The 23,149-nt window shown below is 37.7% G+C and overlaps 1 protein-coding gene across 1 annotated transcript in view; it reads right to left on the bottom strand.

Annotated features, from left to right (window-relative positions):
* LOC126457935 (lysophospholipid acyltransferase 7) overlaps positions 1 to 23,149 on the bottom strand; it is a 142,437-nt gene that overhangs the window by 64,902 nt on the left and 54,386 nt on the right. The window contains exon 4 of the mRNA XM_050094645.1: positions 2,962 to 3,113. Within this exon, the coding sequence (XP_049950602.1) occupies positions 2,962 to 3,113 (152 nt within the window). The remainder of the gene's footprint in view (positions 1 to 2,961; positions 3,114 to 23,149) is intronic.

The raw sequence follows: 23,149 nt of genomic DNA, 5'->3' as shown, positions 1-23,149 counted from the left end.
CTGCTCTGCTGCATCATCAAATACACAGTTTTATATTTTGAAACATTTAAAGTTAAGTTGCTAATTTTTTCATCACTATGAAATCTTATAAAAGATCTGACTCGATATTTGTGCAGCTTCCCTCACACAGTACTTCATTATAGATAACTGCATCATCTGCAAAAAGTCTGAGGTTGCTACTAATATTGATTGCAAAGTTAGGATCCAAATACTCTTCCCAAGGGTGAAGTTACTTCTACATCTGTTAATGACTCTCCATCCAAGATAATATGCTGCCCTTCCCAGCAAGAAATCCTTATTCCAGTCACAAATTCTGTTCGTACACAATGTGATTGTACTATAGTTAATAAATGTTAGTATGATACTGAGTCAAACATTTTTTGAAGTCTTCCACCCAATTGCCTTGATGCATGGTTTTCAGGATGTCCAACAAGAAAAGCATGTGTTGGGTTTCACATGTCCAATGTTTTCAGAATCTATGCCGGTCAGCATGGAGGAGGTAATTACATTTAAGTTCAGAAATCGTTTTAAGATTCTGAACAGATGGAAGTCACCATTATTAGACGGAAGTTTATGGATCATTTCTGCTATTCTTTCTGTAGATGCTGTAGCAAAGCAAGCTGGACCCCATCCCCATTTTGTTTTGTTATTTGCTTCCTTAAACGTTTTTTTCTTTTTTTTTGCTTCCTTAATTGTCACTCGTGAGAGATGTGCCACAAGATAAAGCTGTCAATCTATAATTCTGAGTATAAGACCAGACACAACTTTGCTAAATTACGAACAATTTCCAAATTAATTTGAACCATTTCAAGTAGCTATTTTTGCTAAAGCTCATTTCAATTAACTAACAGTAATTATTTCCTATTCCTGTCATACTACTGACATGTAAACAGATGATTACTGATAAAGTTATGAAAATAACCCGTAGAAATCTTTAAAGTATTTATGTAGCTGATTCCCAAAACATGGTATGAACATCAACATTTAATTAGTTTCTGGGTAATTAATACTTTTATGTAGGACATTGTTTATTTAGTCATTTCTGCAGTTTCATCATCAAGAAGGTTTATTTCAGTCAAAACTCTTACTGTAACACAAAGTTCAGATCAAAACCAATTTTTCTGCACTATTCAATTAATTTGAGATGTACAACTCTAGTTGTAAATTATCAAAATTATGTATTTAACACTGTGAAGCTGTCATAGCTATTGGTGCAAAGCAACATAAGCAGTGGGCCTGAAGCCATTTTTAAGTTAGTCAGTTCCAAGATTTCGAGAGTGGAACCTGTTTCAATCAGAACCATAATAATGTAATGGTGCAATAATGTGTTGTTGTAAATAAGAAGGCAGACGGTGATGTAGAACAATTAACAATGATTACTGATTAACTTAAATACAAAGGTGCCACATGTATTGTTCATCTGACTCAGATTGTTTATTGATTGGTTAGGTTACACTGCACAGTGACTATTATCGTATAACTAGAAGGTGCAGTAGGTGCATACCTGATAAATGAGACTTACCTAGTTAGTTAATACACAGACTGGATGAACACGTACTGTTCATCTGAGTCAGATTGTTTGTTGATTGGTTAGGTTACACTGCACAGAGACTATTATCGTATAATTAGAAGGTGCAGTAGGTGCAAAACTGATAAATGAGAATTACCTACTTAATTAATACACAGACTGCCTGTAACTAATTTGGTGAGGGGGGGAGGGGGCGGGTCTGATGTTTATAGAAGTAAAACTTGTGAAACCGAATGTGTGTGTGGATGTAGATAGTTTTGTACCCACCCGCCTTACAGCCAATTTTTCGCCTTGATCATTGCTACAGTTTTACAGATTTAATGCATGTGTTCTAAGAGATGTTCCAGTGATCAAATACAATGAGAGCCAATCAGGTGTGATACTGCTGGTCACTCCTGGAGTTCCTTCTGTCAATAAAAATCACTATTTTTGGATATCAAGTGGGCTTACAGAGTAAGCAAGGCTACAGTGCTGCATCAGAAGAGTAAAGCTTTCTTTTTCTATTTTTTTCATTTGTTGATTGTGTAAGGATGAACAGTTTCTCTTGAACTCCTGTATGGATTCTTAAATTACATGAGTATTTCATCTCCAATGCAAATATAATATGTTTCACACCCCTTCCCACAGTAGCACTGCATAATGGTTACAAAACTTAAGATTTTTACAGAAAATATAAAAATTCTCTGATGGTATTTACTATACAGAAATTATAAAAATTCTCTGATGGTATTTACTACAGATGTTTATAAAAATAAGCAAACATTTTCACAAGTTAATGTAAGTCTTTGCAAGAGTATCATCGGAACCATTACGAAATTTATGAAACAGAAACTGAGCGTTTGCAATAAATAAGCTACTGACATTATCGACATTTCCATATTAAGCACGCATGAGTAAGCAATAAAAATTAGTTTCCAAGTCAGAAAATAAACTTGACATCAATGTTACTCATCACTAGCAGCACTTACAATGAGAACCACAGTGCTGTGCCATGTGCCCCAAAACACAAATAATTTATTTATTTATTTATTTTTGTTATCAAATTTACATTCTGAGTTAAACATACACACTATATAATACCTCCAATAAATTACATGATTGAAAATTCAAGATGAAATTTGATACATATATGAGAATAGATCACCAGAGCCTACACAATTTTTCATGCCTATTTGTTATGCATCTCCTCTATTTGGTGAGTAATGACCTATCCTCATATTCATACTCTAATAAGTTCAGTAATTAAATTGAGACAGACACAGACACAGTCACATCCTGCTAGATACACACAGCATTCTCTAAATCATTTCACAGAGATAAAATAGTTTAAGTGTTCTTTGTTGCACTTACAATCTCAATGACTTCAGAACTTCATCCAGATATACATACGATTTACACAGTAAGATAATCAAAAGTTGTTGTGTTTACTACACCTGAATTGGATACAGGTATGAGGCAAGAAGAAATAAGCCTGCATACAATGGCACATATTTAAGCTTTTGGATTGTTGCCTGAATGCAAGGTGCAAACTCAGCAAAAGGGCACTGTAGCCAGTCCCAATATGTACGATATCTGTAATAAGGACCTGTAATGAGGAAATCTTCTGTATGTAAGCTCATATCAGTGCAATATTAGAGCACAACAAGAAGTGATTAATTAAACAAGCAAACCATTGAACACTACAAAACTACCAGAATGTTATAAACTACAGTTACTTATCACATCACAGTAGTATAGCATGCACCAAAAACTTTGCAGCAGTGCAACTAACTAGCATGCATGAAAAAGCAGTGTTTTGTAAGACTGCCTAAGAATTAAACATATTCCAGGGTTATCAAAAAGTTTCACTGTCCAGGTTTCCTTACAAAAGGTACTCACTTATAAAGGTAGTAAGGAATTGTATGCAATACAGACAATTTTTTTTGTTTTTTGCAGGTTGGAAAAACTACTTCATAATATATCAGTTACTAAATTTTTTTCCCACTTGCATTTTCAACCTGGCTTCCATTCCTAAAAGAAAAAAATAAAACTGCTGCATAAAGATTATTAGTTACTGATCACATCATTAACTGCAGCAAACCATTAAGTTTTTAACTTTGAATCAATATGTCATTACCACTTCTTCACAAAATGACATCATTTACAGGATACTAATTCTGGAGCTATGTGATGTTAACTTTTTGACTACCCTGTACGAACTTGACAGCTGCTTTCTTTTATTGTAACTTATTATGAATGTATAACAAAGTGAAACAAAAAACTTTCAGCATAACAGAACAGGAGACCACTGAGAGCTTATTTCATGACATAGATGGTAACAAAATCCCTACTGAACATCCAGTTTTCAAAAGCAATGATTACAGGCAATAATACAAGAAAAGAGGAATTGTGAGTCACAAGATGTACTCAGTGTAAGAACTAACAAGAGAAGACAGAAAGTAAAAGAGCAATTTAATCAAATGCACAAGCATTATTGCTACCATCTGTTTTATGATGGTTCCAGTAGACTCAGACTAGGTTAAACTATATTTAAATAGTCATACTTACCAAAGTTACATGCAGAAACAGAGTAAAACAGCTTGTAAAATTTCATAAAATCTTTTCTTGTTTACCTCTCATAAGAAAATTTGTTTCTGGAGCTGAGGCGAAGAGTGGAACAAAGGGAAAGGCGAAGAAAGTTGTTAAACGCTCAGTTTGTTTCATATTATATTATTCATGATCACTGATGACGCATTTAGTAAACAAATTTGGGATAAATGCATAGAGCCCACCAAGGATACAACCATTAGATTATAGTTCTTATAATGGTTAAAAAGGTAACAAAATTGGTATATTGCAAAGGCTACAACTGTGATTACCATTTTTGTTTTTTACCCAACTGTAAAGTACAGCAAAAGAAGCAAAGACTCATAAAAACATAAAATTAAATAAGCAAAAGTTATGATGGTTTCTGAAGGACAGAGCACATGAGATCAAGCAACAGTAAGATGCAGAAATGATAGTAGAACTAAAGTTGAGACATGGAGAGGAAGAGAACCAAAGAAGACAGATGGTAAAATGACAACACAGAAATTGCCAGTTTATTTCATCAGATATTAGCAGTCTGTTGAAAGCAGTATAAACAAAGGGTCTGGTCAGCTTTAACAAGTAAAAGGAAATCAAAAGTGACGTTGCAGAAGAAACCACACAATTCCAAGTTAATTAAAAAATTTCTTCTAATTATTTGGGCAATATTTTCCATTGTGTCACTTTGGTTAGAAAATATGAGAGGCATTGATGACAAACAATGAAAAAATTTTGTTTTTGGTGAATTAATACCTTAATTATTTTAGTTACAAATAGTAAAGTAAGAAACTATAAAATTCAGGCTTCGGTCCTGCAAAAAAAAAAAAAACACCACAGCAGATGATAGGGTAGCTATAAGAAATGCAGGTGAGATTGGGAAGTCTAGGAAGAAACAAATCAGGTTGATAAATATGAGTTATGTAAAAAAATAACTGCACAATCAAAAAATTAACTGAAAGTGAGCAATTATTCCATGCATGATTTCTGAATATAGACTGGAATGTGAAATTATCACAGTATCTGAGACATAACATATCTTTAAAAACTGTTAGACAATAAGAAATATTTGGGTACGACAATAATTTTTAAATGAACACACCACCATTTGACTGTAGTGTTGTTTATTTAATTACGACCTAGGTCTCAGCCTTTTATGCCATTGTCAAGTGATTGCTAAAAGCATAAATTGCATACAGTAAGAACACGTAAACTTTCAAAAGATGGAAAAATGTTAAACAATGAATGTAAATTGGTGTATAATTACAAAATATGTACTTACAGTTTATGTCATATATTGCAGGACATCAAGCTCAAAATTGGCAATAAATGAAGAAAAATATTGGCTCCCCACCACAAAATGTCAGATGTAAAATCATCTTGTAGAAAGATCAGTAAATAAAAGTGGGAGCACACCATATTAAGTAAAAACAGATGTACCTGGTATATAAATGATGAACACATGTCCCTGAGTTGTAATGATAGTGAAATCGAAGAGTATGAGTAATAGAACAACTGGAAACTGAAATGACAAAATGTCAAAGATATATGACTATTAATGTTAAATAAATATCTTCAGACTGTATATAATAATCTCCATAGTGGCACTGCATACTATCATCTTTGCAATAAACATGTATACAACAAATCGTCAACAACTGTAAGTGAACCCAAATTTAATTGGATGAGGAATTAAAGTCTAAACCAAATAAAACAAAATAAAATTCAAAGACAATTAATCACAATAAGAATATAGTAAGTGCCAGTGATAACAAAAATACAAAAGTTAATATCAGAAGTTAAAAACATGAGTGGTGGTGGGAGGGTGGGAAGGGGTAAATGGATGCTGGATAGGTGGGTATATGTAGGGGATACGGAGAGGGGGGGGGGGTGTAGATAAAATGACAGTGGAGATATGAGTGTATATTTGATTGAATGTTAATGCAGGAAAAATCAAAATGAGAGTGTAGATGTGGGGTGAATGGTTGAAGGCTCAAAATGGGAGGGGCATAACAATGAACAAAGCATTAAGGAACAAGGAAGGGGGAGGGGCCTGGGTGGGGAAGAATGGTAATCCATTAGGTTGGTATAGTAATTCTGGCAGAGTGGAGAGCTGGGGTTAAGGAAATAGGAGAGATATCAGAAGACACAGAGGGAGGGGGGGGGGGGGGTATTTGGGAGGGAATAGAGGTGTGGGATGGGTAAGGGGGTCCAAGGTGGATAGAAAACATGAGACTTCAGTCACAGTGCACTACTTATGAAATACAGTAAAAGTAAGAAAATATATAATAATTATACTATGCTTATGGAAATGTAAATACTATGCTTATGGAAATTCTATCATCGTACTGTCCTTAGTTAACATCCTTGTAATAAATATGATCTGTATTTATTGTGATTAAGGTCAACTGTACATATACATGAATCTATTTATGGTATGTAACACCAAAGTAGCTTTCATTAGGGTTTTTCTTACTAAGGGGCAACTACTCCACTTTATAAAAGTGTAATGTATTTATACATTTCCAAAAGCATAGTATCATTATTATATATTTTTCTACTCTTACTATATTTCATAAATATTGCATTTTAATTGCAGTCTCATGTTTTCCATCCATCATGACCCCCTGTACCCATCCAACACGACTACCCCCTCCCAAATACGAACCCCCCCCCCCCCCCCCCATGTCTTTTGGTCTCTCTTCCATTCTCTTATCTCCAGCTCTCCGTTCTGCCAGCATCACTATACATACCGACCTAATCTAATGCATTACCATTCTTCCACAACCAGCTACCCCCCCTCCCCAACCCCAGTTCCTCAATGCTTTGTTCATCGGTAAACATTACAGTCTCTTGAAACTTCCTGGCAGATTAAAACTGTGTGCCCGACCGAGACTCGAACTCGAGACCTCGGGTCCCGAGTTCGAGTCTCGGTCGGGCACACAGTTTTAATCTGCCAGGAAGTTTCATATCAGCGCACACTCCGCTGCAGAGTGAAAATCTCATTCTGGATTACAGTCTCTTGTTACTCCCCCCTCATTTTGAGACTTCAACCACTCATCTAATGGTAGGTCCTTTGAAATTTCTTGCCCCCCACCCCATCCACCATCCCAACTTTATCCCACATTTATACTCTCATTTTGATTTTTTCTGCTTTAACATTTAATCAAATATACACACATACCCCTACTGCCATTTTATCCCAGCCCCCGGCCATATCCTCTACACATCCATTTACTCATTCCCCCCCTCCTCCTCCCCCCCCCCCCCCCCCCCCCTCCACCACCCCTCCCGTCACATTTCTAACTCTCACTGCTAACTTTTGTATTTTTATTATCGATTTTTATCGATAGCACTTATTATGTTCTTATTGTGGTTAACTGTATTTGACATTTATTTCATTTCATTTCTTTTAGACTTTAGCTCCTCATCCAACTTAATGTGTGTTCAGTTACAGTTGTTGACTATTTGTTGTATACATGTTTATTGCAAAGATGACGATACATGGTGCCACTAAAAAATTATTATATACAGTCTGAAGATATTTAATATTAATAGTCATATATCTTGGACATTTTGGCATTTCAGTTTTCGGTTGTTGTATTAGCCGTATGCTTTGATTTCACTATCATTACAACTCAAGCACATGTGTTCATGTTTTACATACCAAGTAAACCTGTATTTACTTAATATGGCATGCTCCCACTTTTATTTAATGATCTTTTTTCAAGATGATAATTTTACATCTGGCATTTTGTGGGGAGCCAATATTTTTCTTAATTTATTGCCAATTTTGAGCTTGATGTCCTGCAATATATGTTAATGACATAAACTGTAAGTACATATTTTGTAATTATACACCAATCTACATTCACTTTTTAACACATTTTACATTTTTTGAAAGTTTACGTGGTCTTACTGTGTGCAGTTTTTGCTTTTAGCAACCACCTGAAAATGGCATACAAGGGCGAAACCTAGGTCTTGATTAAATAAACAATAACACAGTCAAATGGCAGGGGTCTAGTGAAGCAGGGGATACAACCTGTCGGCTTTTGACCAGTGACGTCATACATTACCCATAGATAATGATGTCTTCACTTTCAGCCAAAGATAATAAAACAGTTCTGTGTTCCGGATAAGTGCGATCATTGTACATTAAAAGAACTGAATGCAATTTTAAAAGAGATTGCTACATATTGCTCAAAATATTCTTCGTGTGCATTTATTCAAATAATTGAATCAAACAATGGAAAATCCAGGCTGGACTGTAACAATACGAGAGAAGGAAAATTGCTACTCACCATATTGCGGAGGTGTCGAGTCGTGATAGGCACAATAAAAAGATTCACACAATCATAGCTTTCGGCCATTAAGGCCTTTGTCAGCAGTACACACACACACACACACACACACACACACACACACACACACACACACACACACACACACACGCAAGCGCAACTTGCACACACATCTGCAGTCTCAGAGAGCAGTGTAGTTTCAGCTCTCTGAGACTGCAGATGTGTGTGCAACTTGTGCTTGCACGCGCGCGCTTGTGTGTGTGTGTGTGTGTGTGTGTGTGTGTGTGTGTGTGTTTACTGCTGACGAAGGCCTTAATGGCCGAAAGGTATGATTGTGTGAATCTTTTTATTGTGCCTATCGCGACTCAGCACCTCCGCTATATGGTGAGTAGCAACTTTCCTTCTCTCGTATAATTCAAATAATTGGTTGTTTGCAATTCATTCGGTACTTAATTTCATTCTTAGTGATATTGAGGTAATTTGGACTATTAGTTTCTTATTTTAGGACGATTTTTAGTATCTCATTATCGTTTGTATGTATGGATTTATCTGTTCCGATGAAACTGGATGATTTGAAAGAGGCTATGGGGGTAGACATGTTGGCCAGGATTTGTTTTTTACAAATGTGTGGTCTCGTTGCCGAGTATGTTTGATGTCACGAGTGCGGTGAACATATGCGCCTCACAAGTGTATCTCGTTGCTGTACACACAACTTCGTTGTATGGCGCTGCAGCAAAGATCGGTTGTGGCGGTCCATTACATGAGGGACGTGGTTCGAAAAATCAAAGCTCGCCTTGAGAGACACTATAAAAATCATTTACTGCTGGTGTTTGTTGTGTGGCTGTGTGTCCATGAATGTCGTGTCAATAAGCATACAGTTGTGGATTGGTACTCTTTTTGTAGGGAGGTTCGTGGCAAATACATGAAACATAGGGGGCCGTTGGGGACTGGGTGTTATGGTTGAAATTGACGATTTGCATTTTGGCAAAAGGAAGTACAACAGAGGGGGAAACTCCGGTGGGATTATGGGTTAGAGCGGCTGTAGTTTCAGGTCAAGAGTGTGACGATGTAGTGTTTAAAGTAGTATCCAATTGAAGAAAGGAAGTTTTGATCAGCTTAATTGAAGATCATGTTGCGGAGGGTTCCATTGTAATTTCAGATGGTTTTTCTTCATATAGGGATTTAGGGGAAAGGTGTTATCAGCATCTCGTAGTTAATCACAATACTGAGTTCAGATCATTATCCACAGGGGCTTGCACAAATGGCATTGAGGGTTATTGGTCAACTGTGAAATCTCTTGGAGGGAGGGGGAAATGCCGGATTTCCACACTTCAAAGTCATTTAGACAAATATTCATGGAGGCATAGTATTCCCCAAACATATTGCCCGTTTAAATGTTTTGTTATACGTGTTGGGCAAATGTACCGTCTGAAATATGTTAGCTAATTTCACATTAGGACGGGGGATCGGGGGGGGGGGGGGGGGGGGGGGGGGGGGGGGGGGGGGGGAGGGGCGGGGGGGGGGGGTGATATGTGCGTGTGTGTGTGATTTTTGTTGATATCTTTCTAGGCGAGCTTCAGTTCTTTTAAGAAGTACCTGTGTCATAAGTTCAGTTTTCCATTTTTTTCTTTTACTGCATTTGACTATTTTGACGAATTTCATTGTTGTATAACACCATTACATATGTTTTCATGTACTCCAGTATGTAGTAGAAATTTTGCAGCTGTCGTTCTTCTTTCGTTTCCCAGCACTAGCATCAGTACGATTTATTCGAATCTGTACTAGCAATACTATAAGGCGAAACGTCCAACACAACTAAAATTTGTATCCCGCCTTCATTTGATCTTTACACTGACACTCATATTTGAAAAGAACGACATATGTAGCATTGATGAGATTTACCTATATATGTGAAATGGAGAGCAGGATACAAATGTTGTGTATAGCTATATAGCTCAACTAAAGAATGGGATACTATTGTCACTGCTGCGATCATAACTATAACTTTCAGTCGATACTATTAGCATCGAAGGGGAAAAAAAAAAAAACTGTACCCCATAGTGAAGTAAGGGATACAAATTGTATATGTGTCGTCTTATTGCCTCTTTGTGTAGTTCAACTGAGGTACAGGTTGCAAATGTAACGTACATCAATTTCCAAGTTTTCGTTAGCAGTGTACATCTATATAGGTCAACAGAAGTATGGGATACAAATATTATGTATGTAACTCCTTCTGCCATCGGTAGTACTACTATCTACGTAAGAACAGACTATTAGTGGTAGCGGAGGGGAAGAAACAACACATGTAAAATTTGTATCCCGCACTTCCGTTGACCTATATAGTTCAACTGAGCAACAGCATATAAATGCTGACAAAAATGAAGAAATCGACGCACACTAAACTTGTATCCTGTACTGCAGTTAACCAATAGAGTTCGAATGAGGTTCGAGATACAAGCCACATATATGTGACGTGAGGTGTTTTATGCTACCAATATATCCATCCATTTTCCCCCTTCATTTTCCACAGAAATAATATGATACAAATGTGAAGATACTACTTGCCTTGATATATGTCAACTATATTTTTCATCTCTCGTATTTCTTTTTTCTGAACAGCCTTGTCAGCTCTTTCATCTGTGTAATAAATGCTCTCTGGCCAATTCTGACATTACTGGTCAAAGCCGACGGGTTGTATCCCCTGCTTCAGTATACCCAATGGCAGTGTGGTCATTTAAAAATTATTGTATGACTGTTGCTCAGCAACATCAAAAACTGTTTAAAACAAGAATGTTGTAGGCACAAGACAAGAGCATGTGAAGAAACAGGTTATTTTGAAATACTATTCTATTCCCAAAAATAGTAATCATTTTGTAAAAGTTAAGCAATAAATAAGCAAATAAATTTTTTTAATAACAAACATAAATGATCTTGCTTGCTGATGGTGCAAAGAAATAGTCTGCCATGGGGGAAGTATATAATGAAAGTAACAATCATAGAGTATGGGCCAGGAAACTTGGATGCTGAAAACATTCTAAGTAAGAAGGAGAGAGGCAGTAGACTGGAGAAAGAAATGAGAAAAAAATAACAAAAGAAATGTCTGAAGGGCTGAAAAATGAGGCGAAACAAGAGATCAGATTGTATGGAGATACTTGAACATGTAGAAAATGGCCCTTAAACAAGAGATATGGCACTAGTCGCATGCTGGAAGTTTTAGTGTTAGAACATAGCACACAGAACATACAAATATGATGCAAGTATTATGTTTGATAAAAATTAATTGAAAGTGAGCATTTATTAGCAGATGTAGCACAGCAAGGGAGAAGCCAAGAAGACAGCTCAAATCAGAAATTTATAAAAGGTTAATTCAGAAGAAAAATGTAATTGCTTAGAAATGTGAGTCATTAGCCAGGCTAATCAACTGTCAGAATGCACACAGAAAATGTAAATAAAAACACTATCAGACACCTCAGCATTGTATATTCTTAGGCATACTGAAGCATAGGATGTATTTTGCTGAAACAGCAACAATCCCACAGTCATCAGCTGGGAGGAAAAAATCTTTTAATTTATACAATATTCAGAAAAATACAATTATTAACTGTCTTTTACAAGAACTGCATTGAGATGAGACAGAGAGAAATATGTTTCTACAGATTGCACTGGGAGTTTGCCTACTGAGTTAATGTACTGGCCAGCTCTTCTGTATCTCTGTGGATTTAAAAATTTTCTTAATGGAACTGTCCTTTTGTATATAAATATTATTAATAGATCATTTTAGATAGGAATATTCCATATAGATGAAAAACAATCAATAATGAAACTTCTCTTCAAAAAATATGACATTTATTATAACAAAAACATATCAGTCTGATTATTGTCTGGATTATTGAAAAAATTCTGAAATAACATTGAAAAACTATCCAATTTGCTGGGGAATAAAAACACTGAAACTGCAGTATATGATTTTCTTAAGCCTAAAGCTGATTCTTACTGTTCGTTTACTTATAAGACACAGTACTTGTTGTAGGTGATACCAGCATTTGTATTGCAGGACTAAGTGAAACTGATTAAAATGAAAGAAGAAGGAAGATAAAGGTTTACCATTGATGCTGCGGTCATTGGACGTATGTCACTAGTTTTGACTGGGGAATGGTAGGGAGGGAAATCAGCCATACTCTCTAAAAGTAACTACCCTGGCAATCACCTTAAGCAGTTATGAGAAAGTACAGGAAACATACACCTGAGTGCCCAACCAGGGATTTGAATCACTGAGCACTGTGTTACCAATGTGGCCCCTTGCATGGTAACTATACACAAAATAAGGCAATGGATTAGTGAGAACCATATGGTAGTGAACAATACACAGTAGTGTGGACAGGCTTCAATCACACAAAAAGCAGAGAAGTATTCTGACATGGTTGGAGTTTGGGTGCCATACGCTTCAGAAGGTGTCTCATACAAAATACATAGGAGTATGGGTTAACAGCATTTAAGGTAGGAAAACCATCTGTAAATACTACGTAAATGTTGATAAATTTTGAGAATACTGAAAGTATGGCAAGGAAAAAAATATGTATTTATTATTCTTTATAATACGGTTTATTAAAAATGGGGGGGGGGTCTGTTGTGAAATATGTAAATATTGCAATACTACATTACATTAGTCATATTCATGGACCCCACAGACAGTGAGCTCTGGAATATGGAAAAAAGTCAAGGATGTAAATTAAATTAAAGTACAATACAGTGACATGACATTGCATTACATTACATTTTACAGCGCTAATTATAACTGAATCAGTGAGCTGAAAAAGGGGTCATGTCCCACAAAGTACATTTTTCAGGATACACAAAAAACTAGTTTACTACACACCAGGTTTAAGCATGGTGTTGTGATGGAGCATTGTAGCAGTTGACCCCAGGAAGAAAACTATGTATCATTACAATATACCTTAGCCATTAACTGTGATCAGTAACCAAGTTTTAACATAATAGGGATGACTCTTTCCAAACATGATGATGTTGATGAGGCAACTCGCATTCTGTTTGCAGCAGAAGGGTTGTGTTAAGCAAGTTAATATTATTCATATTCATAATAGCAATAAAAAACTGTGTTATGATTATACAGGTTTATTCATAATGTACTCAAAATACAACTATAAGCAAAATACAGCAAAGCAGACAATGAGGGGTATGTTTCATTTTTATCTTGTTCATCCTTTGCTGGTCACTGCCAGATACTGTTATGAAATGGTCTGTGCCTGTCAGGAATGTACTGTAGAATATTCTTTACATCATCTAGTTTCTTCTCTTTATTGGAACAGGTCCATTACAAGCTTGTTTATATGGGCAATGCACCTTCTATGATTAAATACCCTTCTAACAAACACTTCTGTTGATGGGACATGATCCCTTATTACACCAAATGATGCATGCTGATATAAAGATCAGTTATCTCCAGTAAACATAATTTGGAAAAAAGTGACATGACTTCCTTTTTAATTCATTGATTCAATTATACATTAACCTATGGTATTGAAGTTAAGATATTCTGTGAAGATATTCTTCAATGGAGTAGAAGGAGTTATTACTCAACAGGAAGTTCTCTATGTGACTTTGTATGCTTTCCTGGCATAATAAGTCTTGAAAGTCTCCTCACGTATGCTACCAGATCCTAAAATTGACTCGATTCAATATTTCAGTTACCCAACTGTTCACCATCTCTAGGAGAACTCTGCTGCTGCTGAGTCCTGCTGAGAATATCAGTTCTCAGCAGGACTCAGAAGCAGCAGCAGCAGCGTTCTCCTGAAGATGGCGAACAGCTGGATTGCTGAAATATTAAATCGAGTTGGTTTTAGGATCCAATAGCAAACTTGAAGGGACTTTCAAGAAAGTTTTCTAATTCAGTCTTAAAACTTGACTACATTATATAGCTGACATTTAATGTGTTCTGGTGTGTTGCTGAATACAACTGCACTCAACTCGTTTTTGTACTAATGTCAATCCCTTCAGGTTTTTGTAGAAGTTGTTTTTGGTCCTGACATTGTATTCATACTTTTCTCTATTTAGATTGGAAAAGAAATATTGGTAATGATAAAGGACATTAATGAATATATGTATTGTGACATAGTTGTCAAAATACCCAGTTTTTTGAAGAAGTCTTTGCAGGATGTTCTCAAATTAACATAAGATATAATTAATATAAAATGCTAACGTATTTTAAAATTGTTAGCCATGTAATTCAAATTTCCTCAGAAAATGATTCTATTACTCATTAGTGAGTGGAAATATTCAGAATAAACTAGTTTCCTAATTTTTAAATGACCTATAGGAGTAATCATGCATAGTATAAACATAGCTGAACCAAGGTGCTTCATTAATTCTAGGCAGGGGTTTTCCAACAGAGGTTGTGATGTATCTGTAGTCCTCCAAACCTAACACTTTCCACTTCTTTTATTTCATTGGTTGAGAAACTTATTTTATGGCTTGTGGAGTCCTGCAAAGAATACTGAACTCTAAATATTAAGTCTTATAAAATTTAATGATGATCAATTTGCCTTGAGCCATCTGTTGATGTTTTTGAATATATCTTCAGCTGACTTTTTCAATAAGGATAAAGTCAGCATTATTTATTCCTAGACTTGGATCATTTGCAAAAATTGATAATTTGTACATTCTGCATCTATATACCGGGTGATCAAAAAGTCAGTATAAATTTGAAAACTTAATAAATCATAGAATAATGTAGATAGAGAGGTAAAAATTGACACACAGGCTTGGAATGGCATGGGGTTTTACTGGGGGGAAAAAAAAAAATCACAAAATGTCCGACAGATGGCGCTGGAGAGCAACTGCTACCATGATGGGTGAGAGGTACGCCGATATGTTACAAAATCACATCATCCCCAGCCTGGCTGATAAACACCTGCTGGAACGTACAATGTTTATGCGGGATGGCGCTCCACCCCATATTGCTAGACGCGTGAAAGATCTCTTGCACGCGTCGTTTGGTGATGATCGCGTGCTCAGCCGCCACTTTCGTCATGCTTGGCCTCCCAGGTCCCCAGACCTCAGTCTGTGCAATTATTGGCTTTGGGGTTACCTGAAGTCGCAAGTGTATCGTGATCGACCAACATCTCTAGGGATGCTGAAAGACAACATCCGACGCCAATGCCTCACCATAACTCCAGACATGCTTTACAGTGCTGTACACAACATTATTCCTCGACTACAGCTATTGTTGAGGAATGATGGTGGACATATTGAGCATTTCCTGTAAAGAACATCATCTTTGCTTTGTCTTACTTTGTTATGCTAATTATTGCTATTCTGATCAGATGAAGTGCCATCTGTCGGACATTTTTTGAACTTTTGTATTTTTTGGTTCTAATAAAACCCCATGTCATTCCAAGCAAGTGTGTCAATTTTTACCTCTCTATCTACATTATTCCATAATTTATTCAGTTTTCAAATTTATACTGACTTTTTGATCACCCGGTATATCAGCTAAAACAGAGGATACAAAACTCAACTTTGTGGTATACCATGTCTGATTCCTTCAAATTCTGACCGCCTTTTGTATAAAATACTTTACACTCTTGACCTTCTCAGTTATCTACATCTATGAATGCACATTTGTCATGTAGTCTTTTGGGCACTCTTTTTTTTTATTAAAAAGGAAAATCAGTAACAATGAGATAAGAAGCAAGGATGATTATCACAGGCAAATATATATGACATCTCTCTATCATAAAAGTGTGCTCTATTAACCTAAAGCTTAATTCATTGCTTCAGCTCAGTTCACAGATGCAAAGATCCATTGATCCCCTCGACCATAGATACTAGTAGACTGGCCTTGCTGTGCAGAAGCTATAGGGCTGGTGTGGCTCCAGCATAAACCACGTGACTGTTGGCAAAACGTGGCGGGATTTCAAACCAGCGGTCTGCCATCCTATGTTTGTATCGTATTTTACCCACATTTCTCAGTTGACTGCCAAACGCTTCCAACAAAAATTACTTTTTTATTTGCGAAAAATTATGTCAGAACTACATTTGACCTGGATGTGTTCACAGTACCATTTATAAAATCTAACAAATACATCGAATGCCCCTCTGGTGGGCAGTGGGGCGAAATTACTATAAACTATCAATTAAAGTAAAATGTCGTTAAAATTCTTTTAAACAGTAAGAGTGGGCTCGTGTCAAAACTTTAAACATTGGATTCGCTGCGTTTTGAGCTCTAGTCACTTATAAAAGAAAATGGGATATGGGAATTATTTCAACTATAGGTGCCAAAATTAGGAGCAGGTCCATTTTAGAGTATCAATTTTAGGTGCACTTCAAAGGTTCAGTTCCTACTATTTACAAATGTTTAAACTACCAGTTTTAAAAAAATGATATTTTAGATGAAAGATGAGACTTTGAAGTTTCAGAAAATAATTTTGGAGCCTACATTTATTTAATAGTATTAGAAGGTAGAAAAAAATTCTCTTCATGTGTCGACTATAGGTGCTCTTACCTTCTTATAATTTCACTTTGTAACGCCGGAAATGCATATCCTCCTATTTCCATCTATTGTACTATTTTTTTTTCCTTGTTTTGTTACCTCAAGATATGACATTTCTGTCTCTTTATATATTGTAATTGTTTTACTGTTTGTATATATATATTTATGCACTCATGTCGATGTATAATTGGTTTGTTTCGTAAATATCATTTGTATTTTTACGCTGGGTCTTGCCTAGGGAAAACTGCTATCGAACGATTACATCGATGCGTCGTGTGAAGAATCAAAGTGTGTAGGATCTTTGGTAGTGTTAACTCGGCCGCATGGAGCGCGGGCAGAACGGTGAGAGTCTGGCTGGAGTAGCGAGTGGAGCAGGTGTGTTGTGTGACGCTCCCGCGAGTTGCCGCGCTTTCGGGGTTTGGCAGCATGTAATTGCGCTCGACTCGCGATGATAGTTTCTGACATGGTGTCGCGGACGGGAAGCATTAGCTGGCGCACATCAAGAGCCCGTTTCGCCTGGTGACCGTGTCGAGAAGAAGGCGCGCCAACATCCAGCTTCTGCAACAGCGACGGCCGACAATGAGTGACTGTCGCCACCTCCTCGATCGACGGCTTCAAACCTTCAATCAACCAACAAGGAAGACTAAAAGCACGTAAAGTTTCAGAACTGTATGGCAGACCTCAGCTTTTCAAATTGTTCCATTTGCCTCGCAAAATTACAGCAACTTAGCATGAACCTCTGTTGCTCATTGTCCCAATTGCATTGCCAAGCAGGGTCCCTTCCTTTTCCGAAATGAACCCGAGTGTCGTTGAAATTCAAACGCCAGCATAATTCCATTTCACTGCTTCAATTTCAAAGTTCAATTCAAGCATTAGCTGGCTACAATAGTTAGATTACACAAGCACAAATTAAGAGTGCGAGTTTTGTTACCGTATTTTAGCTTACCTGTGACTGCAGCTCAGCTTGGTACGTACTAAATTTTACTATTGTTAATTGTTCAGAATCGTTTAATTCAAGTTCAAAGTTAAATCACTTCTTTCTAAATTGCGTAGATTCAAGTAGCTTTAGAAATGATTGTTGAGGTAGTCCAAGACTAACTGTATTTCGATGTGCTTCAGAAAGAAAGCTCACTATTAACTTCAGTCACTAAATTTACTTTCGATTTTCCGGTTTCATTAATTCTTTTGCTAAATTAAGTGTAGCGAAATTTATTACTTCTGACAAACTTTCAGATTTCACACTACACGTGTCAACCTTCAGTTGCCACGCTTCTAGTGTTAATTATATGTGTAACAACCTTTCATTTTCAGTTACTATAGTAATTGTCCTTAGGACTGGCGACCGTGATTTCCCCCAAATCTCAAATATCTAATTACCGCTAGTTAATTGTTAACGTAACGGCCGCACATTTACTTTCTTTATTAACTTTACCCCTTTTCAAAATTAATTTCCACCAGTTTCATTTGCATTTTTCCTTTCATTTAGATGTAACCCTTTCCTCCCTCTTTACCGACAGGTTAACTTCGGTGACGATTGCTTTTTCAAAATTCCCATTAGGTACACGCGGTTTCTTTTTCCACTGTCATTAAGGTCGATAAGTGAGGGGGGAGGTTACACGTGGCGACCTGGTGACAGGACAATCTTCAAATTTGAGGTTGTTCTGGACACGAATTTTGTATGTTGCAAATCTCGTAACAAAGTACTGGTTACGTACAGGCCGTTACGTCAGCGAGAATAAGTAGTGGGAGTAATCCTAATTATATTTGAGATTTGGCATTTATATTGAAAAATATTAAAATGAGTGAAGGCAACAATTGCCAAAATTTGGTAGACTTGGATACGGAACAATCGGTCGAACAGTGGGAAACGCGCACCACGGTACCCATTGTTCAGGGGCAGGCGGCTAGCATGAAAGACGCGACCGCCGAAACGCAACAAAGAGCAGAAATGGAATTCCAAACTTTAGAAATTGTTTCGGAATCGGAAGTGAAAATCGAATCTGAATCCCTTGATGAAGAATACGGGGGGACAATTAAAGAGGAAGCCGCTGCGGAAGTAAAACCGGTGGTTTCCGGGAATTTAACTGATTTATTGAATGTTTTGATTAACGAAATCAAGAGTCAATCGGCCAAGCAAGAAGATCAGGCTGCCAAACAAGAAGCTCAGGCTGCCAAGCAAGAAGCTCAGTCTAAAAAATTTGAACGGATGCTAGACAATCAGAACAAAGCTATTAACGTTGTTATCAACAATGTTGGAGTTGTTAACACAAAAGTTGATAAAATCAAAGAAGATATTGTTGTTATTAATACCGAAATCGGTAATCTTAAACAGGAAATGATAGGCGTTCAGGCGGAAATTGCGAGCATAAATACTCGTTTTGATTCCGAAATTAGCAGAATCGAGAAAAGTGTAGGAGACGCAGTTGCTCCGATCATCGAGAATAAGGTGACGGAACAAATTCAATTAGTGAGAAAAGAGGATCATCAGAAGGTGGAAACTTTAAAGGCTTTAGTATCCGAAGTAGATACCAAAGTGACGAAGCAGGCTAATACCTGCGAAGAGAGAAAGAGGGAAGTGGAAACGCTTGCGACAACCACTTGCCAAGTGATTACGAGGGTGTCGGAATTAGAAAGGAAACTTGACGAAAAACAGAGCTATGTGCCAATCTGTGCACATAGTTCGGAGTTGTTGACGAAAGAGGAGCGGTTCGACCCCTTGAAAAAAGGCGGTATACACCCGACGGATTTCATTAAAAATTGTGAAAGAGTTTTACCCAGATCATGGACTAATGAGAGAAAAATTAATGCGGTTATTGATGTGTTGGCTGGTGATGCCAAGCGTTGGGGCTTAAACCTCAACATTACGAACATGACTTTTGACGAGTTTAAAAATTTGTTTCTGGCTAAATACTGGTCAGAGCAGAAACAGCAAGGTGTCTGGCGCGAATTTGTCGTATCGAGGCCTTTCGATGCGAATTCGCGCGTTTCGATGAAGGAGTTTTGTGAGGGCTGGATCCGCAAGCTGGAATATTTGCGTGATCGCCGCACGGAATCCGAAGTAGTCTGGGAACTCTACATGAAGCTTCCAGATGATACAAAACGCTACGTAGGAAGCAATTACAGGACAATCAATGATTTCCTGGAAAGAGTGGAGGACGAGGACAATTGGCGCAATAATCGCGACAGTGGTAGAGGCCGTGGTAACAACAATGGGTACCACAACTACGATAACCATGGGAATAATGCATACCGCAACCATGGCAGCAATAACAATAATGGTTCGGACCGTAATAACAATCGGTACAATGCAAATAATAACAGGAATGACGGAAACCAGTATCACACTAACGTGATACGGGCTTCACAGAATAGTAATAACGCCAGAGGGTGTGATCAGCCGCCTCAGCAGCATCCGGGGAGCGTATCTGCTGGGACGAGACAGGGAAACCATTAGCCGCGCCGGTGAGGGGCCGACCGGGCGTGGAGAAATTTTGGCGGCCCAATAACAGGAGAAAACCCAAGTGTCGTCGTTATGAAAATTCCGTATGGAATAATCAACGGCGGGAGAGTGTGCCAGTATTAGGAGAAAGGAGTGCGCCCACAAGTAGTAGATCAGCTGTAGACACGGCAGTAGAAAATACATTCACTGTCAGTGAGAACAATTTAAGTAGTGTTCCGGAAATCGACTATAACGTGGCAGCTGTAATACCCACAGCGGAACTGGAGATTGAGTTTAAGAATGATTCGCAAGTGTTGAAAGAAGATCAGATGTCGGATAAAACGTCCGTCATCGAGCGAGGGGATGCAGAGAGGGATGAGGTCTGGTTAAGGCAGTTCGGTCGCTTATACGACGAACTAAGAGATTATAGGGGCCTGTACGGGAGAAGTGTTTATGGGAAGCGCGGGCAGGATTTGCCGCGTCTCGTCCCGCAGGAAGATAGTGATTGTGAAGTGATAGAAAGTTCTGGCCCTAACCGGCAGACTTTACTAGAAATAGTTGATGTTAATGGGGAGCACGAGCAAGATGCGTCGTGTTTCGTCCCGCAGGAGTTGAATATTGAAGTAGTAACAGAAAGTTCTGGCCCTAACCGGCAGACTTTACCGAAAGTTGTAATGGTAGAAGTAGCCGACCCATCCGACGCGAACATCCAGTTTAAACATTGCGAGAGTATTAAGGAGAAAGATTACGAAAATTTTAGTGATAGCCGAACACGATTGGTAGAAAAGCACGTAGATTACAGCGTGTATGAGGTTAGAGCTGACATTATACGGTCAGAAGATAACAGTGTGGGTTGCGCAGATCTAGAGGAAGTAATTTCAGATGCTACTGGGCACATTCTTCCAGGTAGATTGGCAGATGAGATCAATCTGACCAAAGAGGAATCAACGAAGGTGACAATTAGTGAAGTGATAGCAAAGCAGCACTCACTAGTTGACGAGTTACAGGAAAAGGTTTCGGTATTGGAGGCGAAGCTACAGACTAAGCCTCAGGACAGACGTGTTGAAATTAAAACTGTATGTGAACAGAGGCTGAAAAAGCCGCCAGATAAACCGGATTTAGGATCAAAGCCGGATGGTTTTTTCTGGAATGACCTGGATATAGACGAGGATTTACTGCGGGAAAATAAAGAAACAGTCGAGGACAAGTGTAGACAGATAGTAGTGTCTGTTAATATGCACGACCTACAACTAAACGTGTTGATTGACACCGGTGCAGAATTGAGTGCTGTATCTGGGAAAATATTTGAGTTACTGAAAGACAGACCTGGCATCGTAGTTATGCCAGTAACAGGAGTGAAAATTATCGGTGCTACTGGGAAGGCCAGTAAACCGGTCACGAAACAAATTTTTGTCAACTTCGAGATTTGTGGGGCACGATTTGAACAAGAGTTTGTCGTCGTGCCAGACTTAACTACGGAAGTAATTATCGGGTTAGATTGGCTATTAAAGTACCGTGCAGTGATTAATTGCGAAAGCAAAACTTTGACATGTACGTCACAAGATAAAGCAATAGTAGTTAGTTTTGACGAGGCAGGAGACAGAGTGCATAGGCAATACCAGCCTATACACATTGTTAACTGGCCGGATGACATTGACGTAGGAATGAATTTGAACTGCCGTAACGTGAGGAATCTCGGCATTGACAAAAGTGTAGAAAGTGAATTGGAAGAGATAATCAAATTCCCTCCACGGATTGACATTAGTATTTGTGTGAAAAAAGATCGTTTGCGAGAAGTAATGAAGCTAAAAGCCGATGCTCGCATACGTCGTCATGACGCTAAAGCGCGTTTTGGTAAGTTTGCGATCGGAGACTTAGTACTTGTAAAAGCTAATGAGAAATCGAGCGAGATAGACAATGAAATCTCTAAATTTAAGTTTGTTTATAATGGACCATATAAAGTCATTGGTATACCTCACACAAATGCTTATTGCTTAGAGTATCCAAGCTCTGGAAAGCTATTAGGTATAAGAAACATAGTAGACTTGAAATTGTACCAACCTAGGATCGATTAATACCACACAATGCGTAATTTGTACAATATGTAAATATAGAGTGTAAGATTTAAGGTTTGCTAGATTGCCATGCTTTTGCCTGACCAAGAGGACATTATAGAAGTTGTAATTAATAAGTAATTAATTTTGACTAAATGATTTAAGAGAAAGTGATTATTTATCAATTGAAGAATCCAAGCTGCTAGTTTAAGTTTTCAGCTGAGTCACAGTAGATTAAGCAACGTAAATATGATTTTGTAACTAGCTGTAAGATTTCATGAATATGTGTTTTACTAGTCATTGCCGATGTACTTAGACGCTGTTTTAAGTTTCAGGCTAGTACATGCGTGTGATGGACAGTAATGAGTTATCCACTGTGATAGTGTTTATGGACTCCTTGAGATTACTCGGGAGTGAGTTTTTCCGAAAGAATTCAGTGAAACGGACGTTCTGGAAATGCCGTTACCCAGGCGAGTGAGATCAAGCGTGCCGCACAGGCGGGCGCAACAATACTGGCTGGGCGGAACCGCTGTCGCCTCTTGTGCCGCTGTCGGCATACTTTGTACTTGCGAGTACAGAAGGCGGAGTTGTTTTTCATCCTGGACAGCTGAAAGAATTCTGCTGTTAATATTTATGTTTTTTTCGATCTGATGTGTGTTATTTTCTTGTTTAGCGTTTAATGGACTCCCATGACGAGAATATTAATTATGAAAGGGTTATGTAAAATTGTGTATTCTATGTAATTAATTATTAATT

The sequence above is a fragment of the Schistocerca serialis genome, chromosome 2 (assembly GCF_023864345.2).
Source record: "Schistocerca serialis cubense isolate TAMUIC-IGC-003099 chromosome 2, iqSchSeri2.2, whole genome shotgun sequence".
Lineage (NCBI taxonomy): Eukaryota > Metazoa > Arthropoda > Insecta > Orthoptera > Acrididae > Schistocerca > Schistocerca serialis.
Note: the sequence above shows the minus strand (reverse complement) of the source record. Positions and strands in the feature narration are given on the sequence as shown.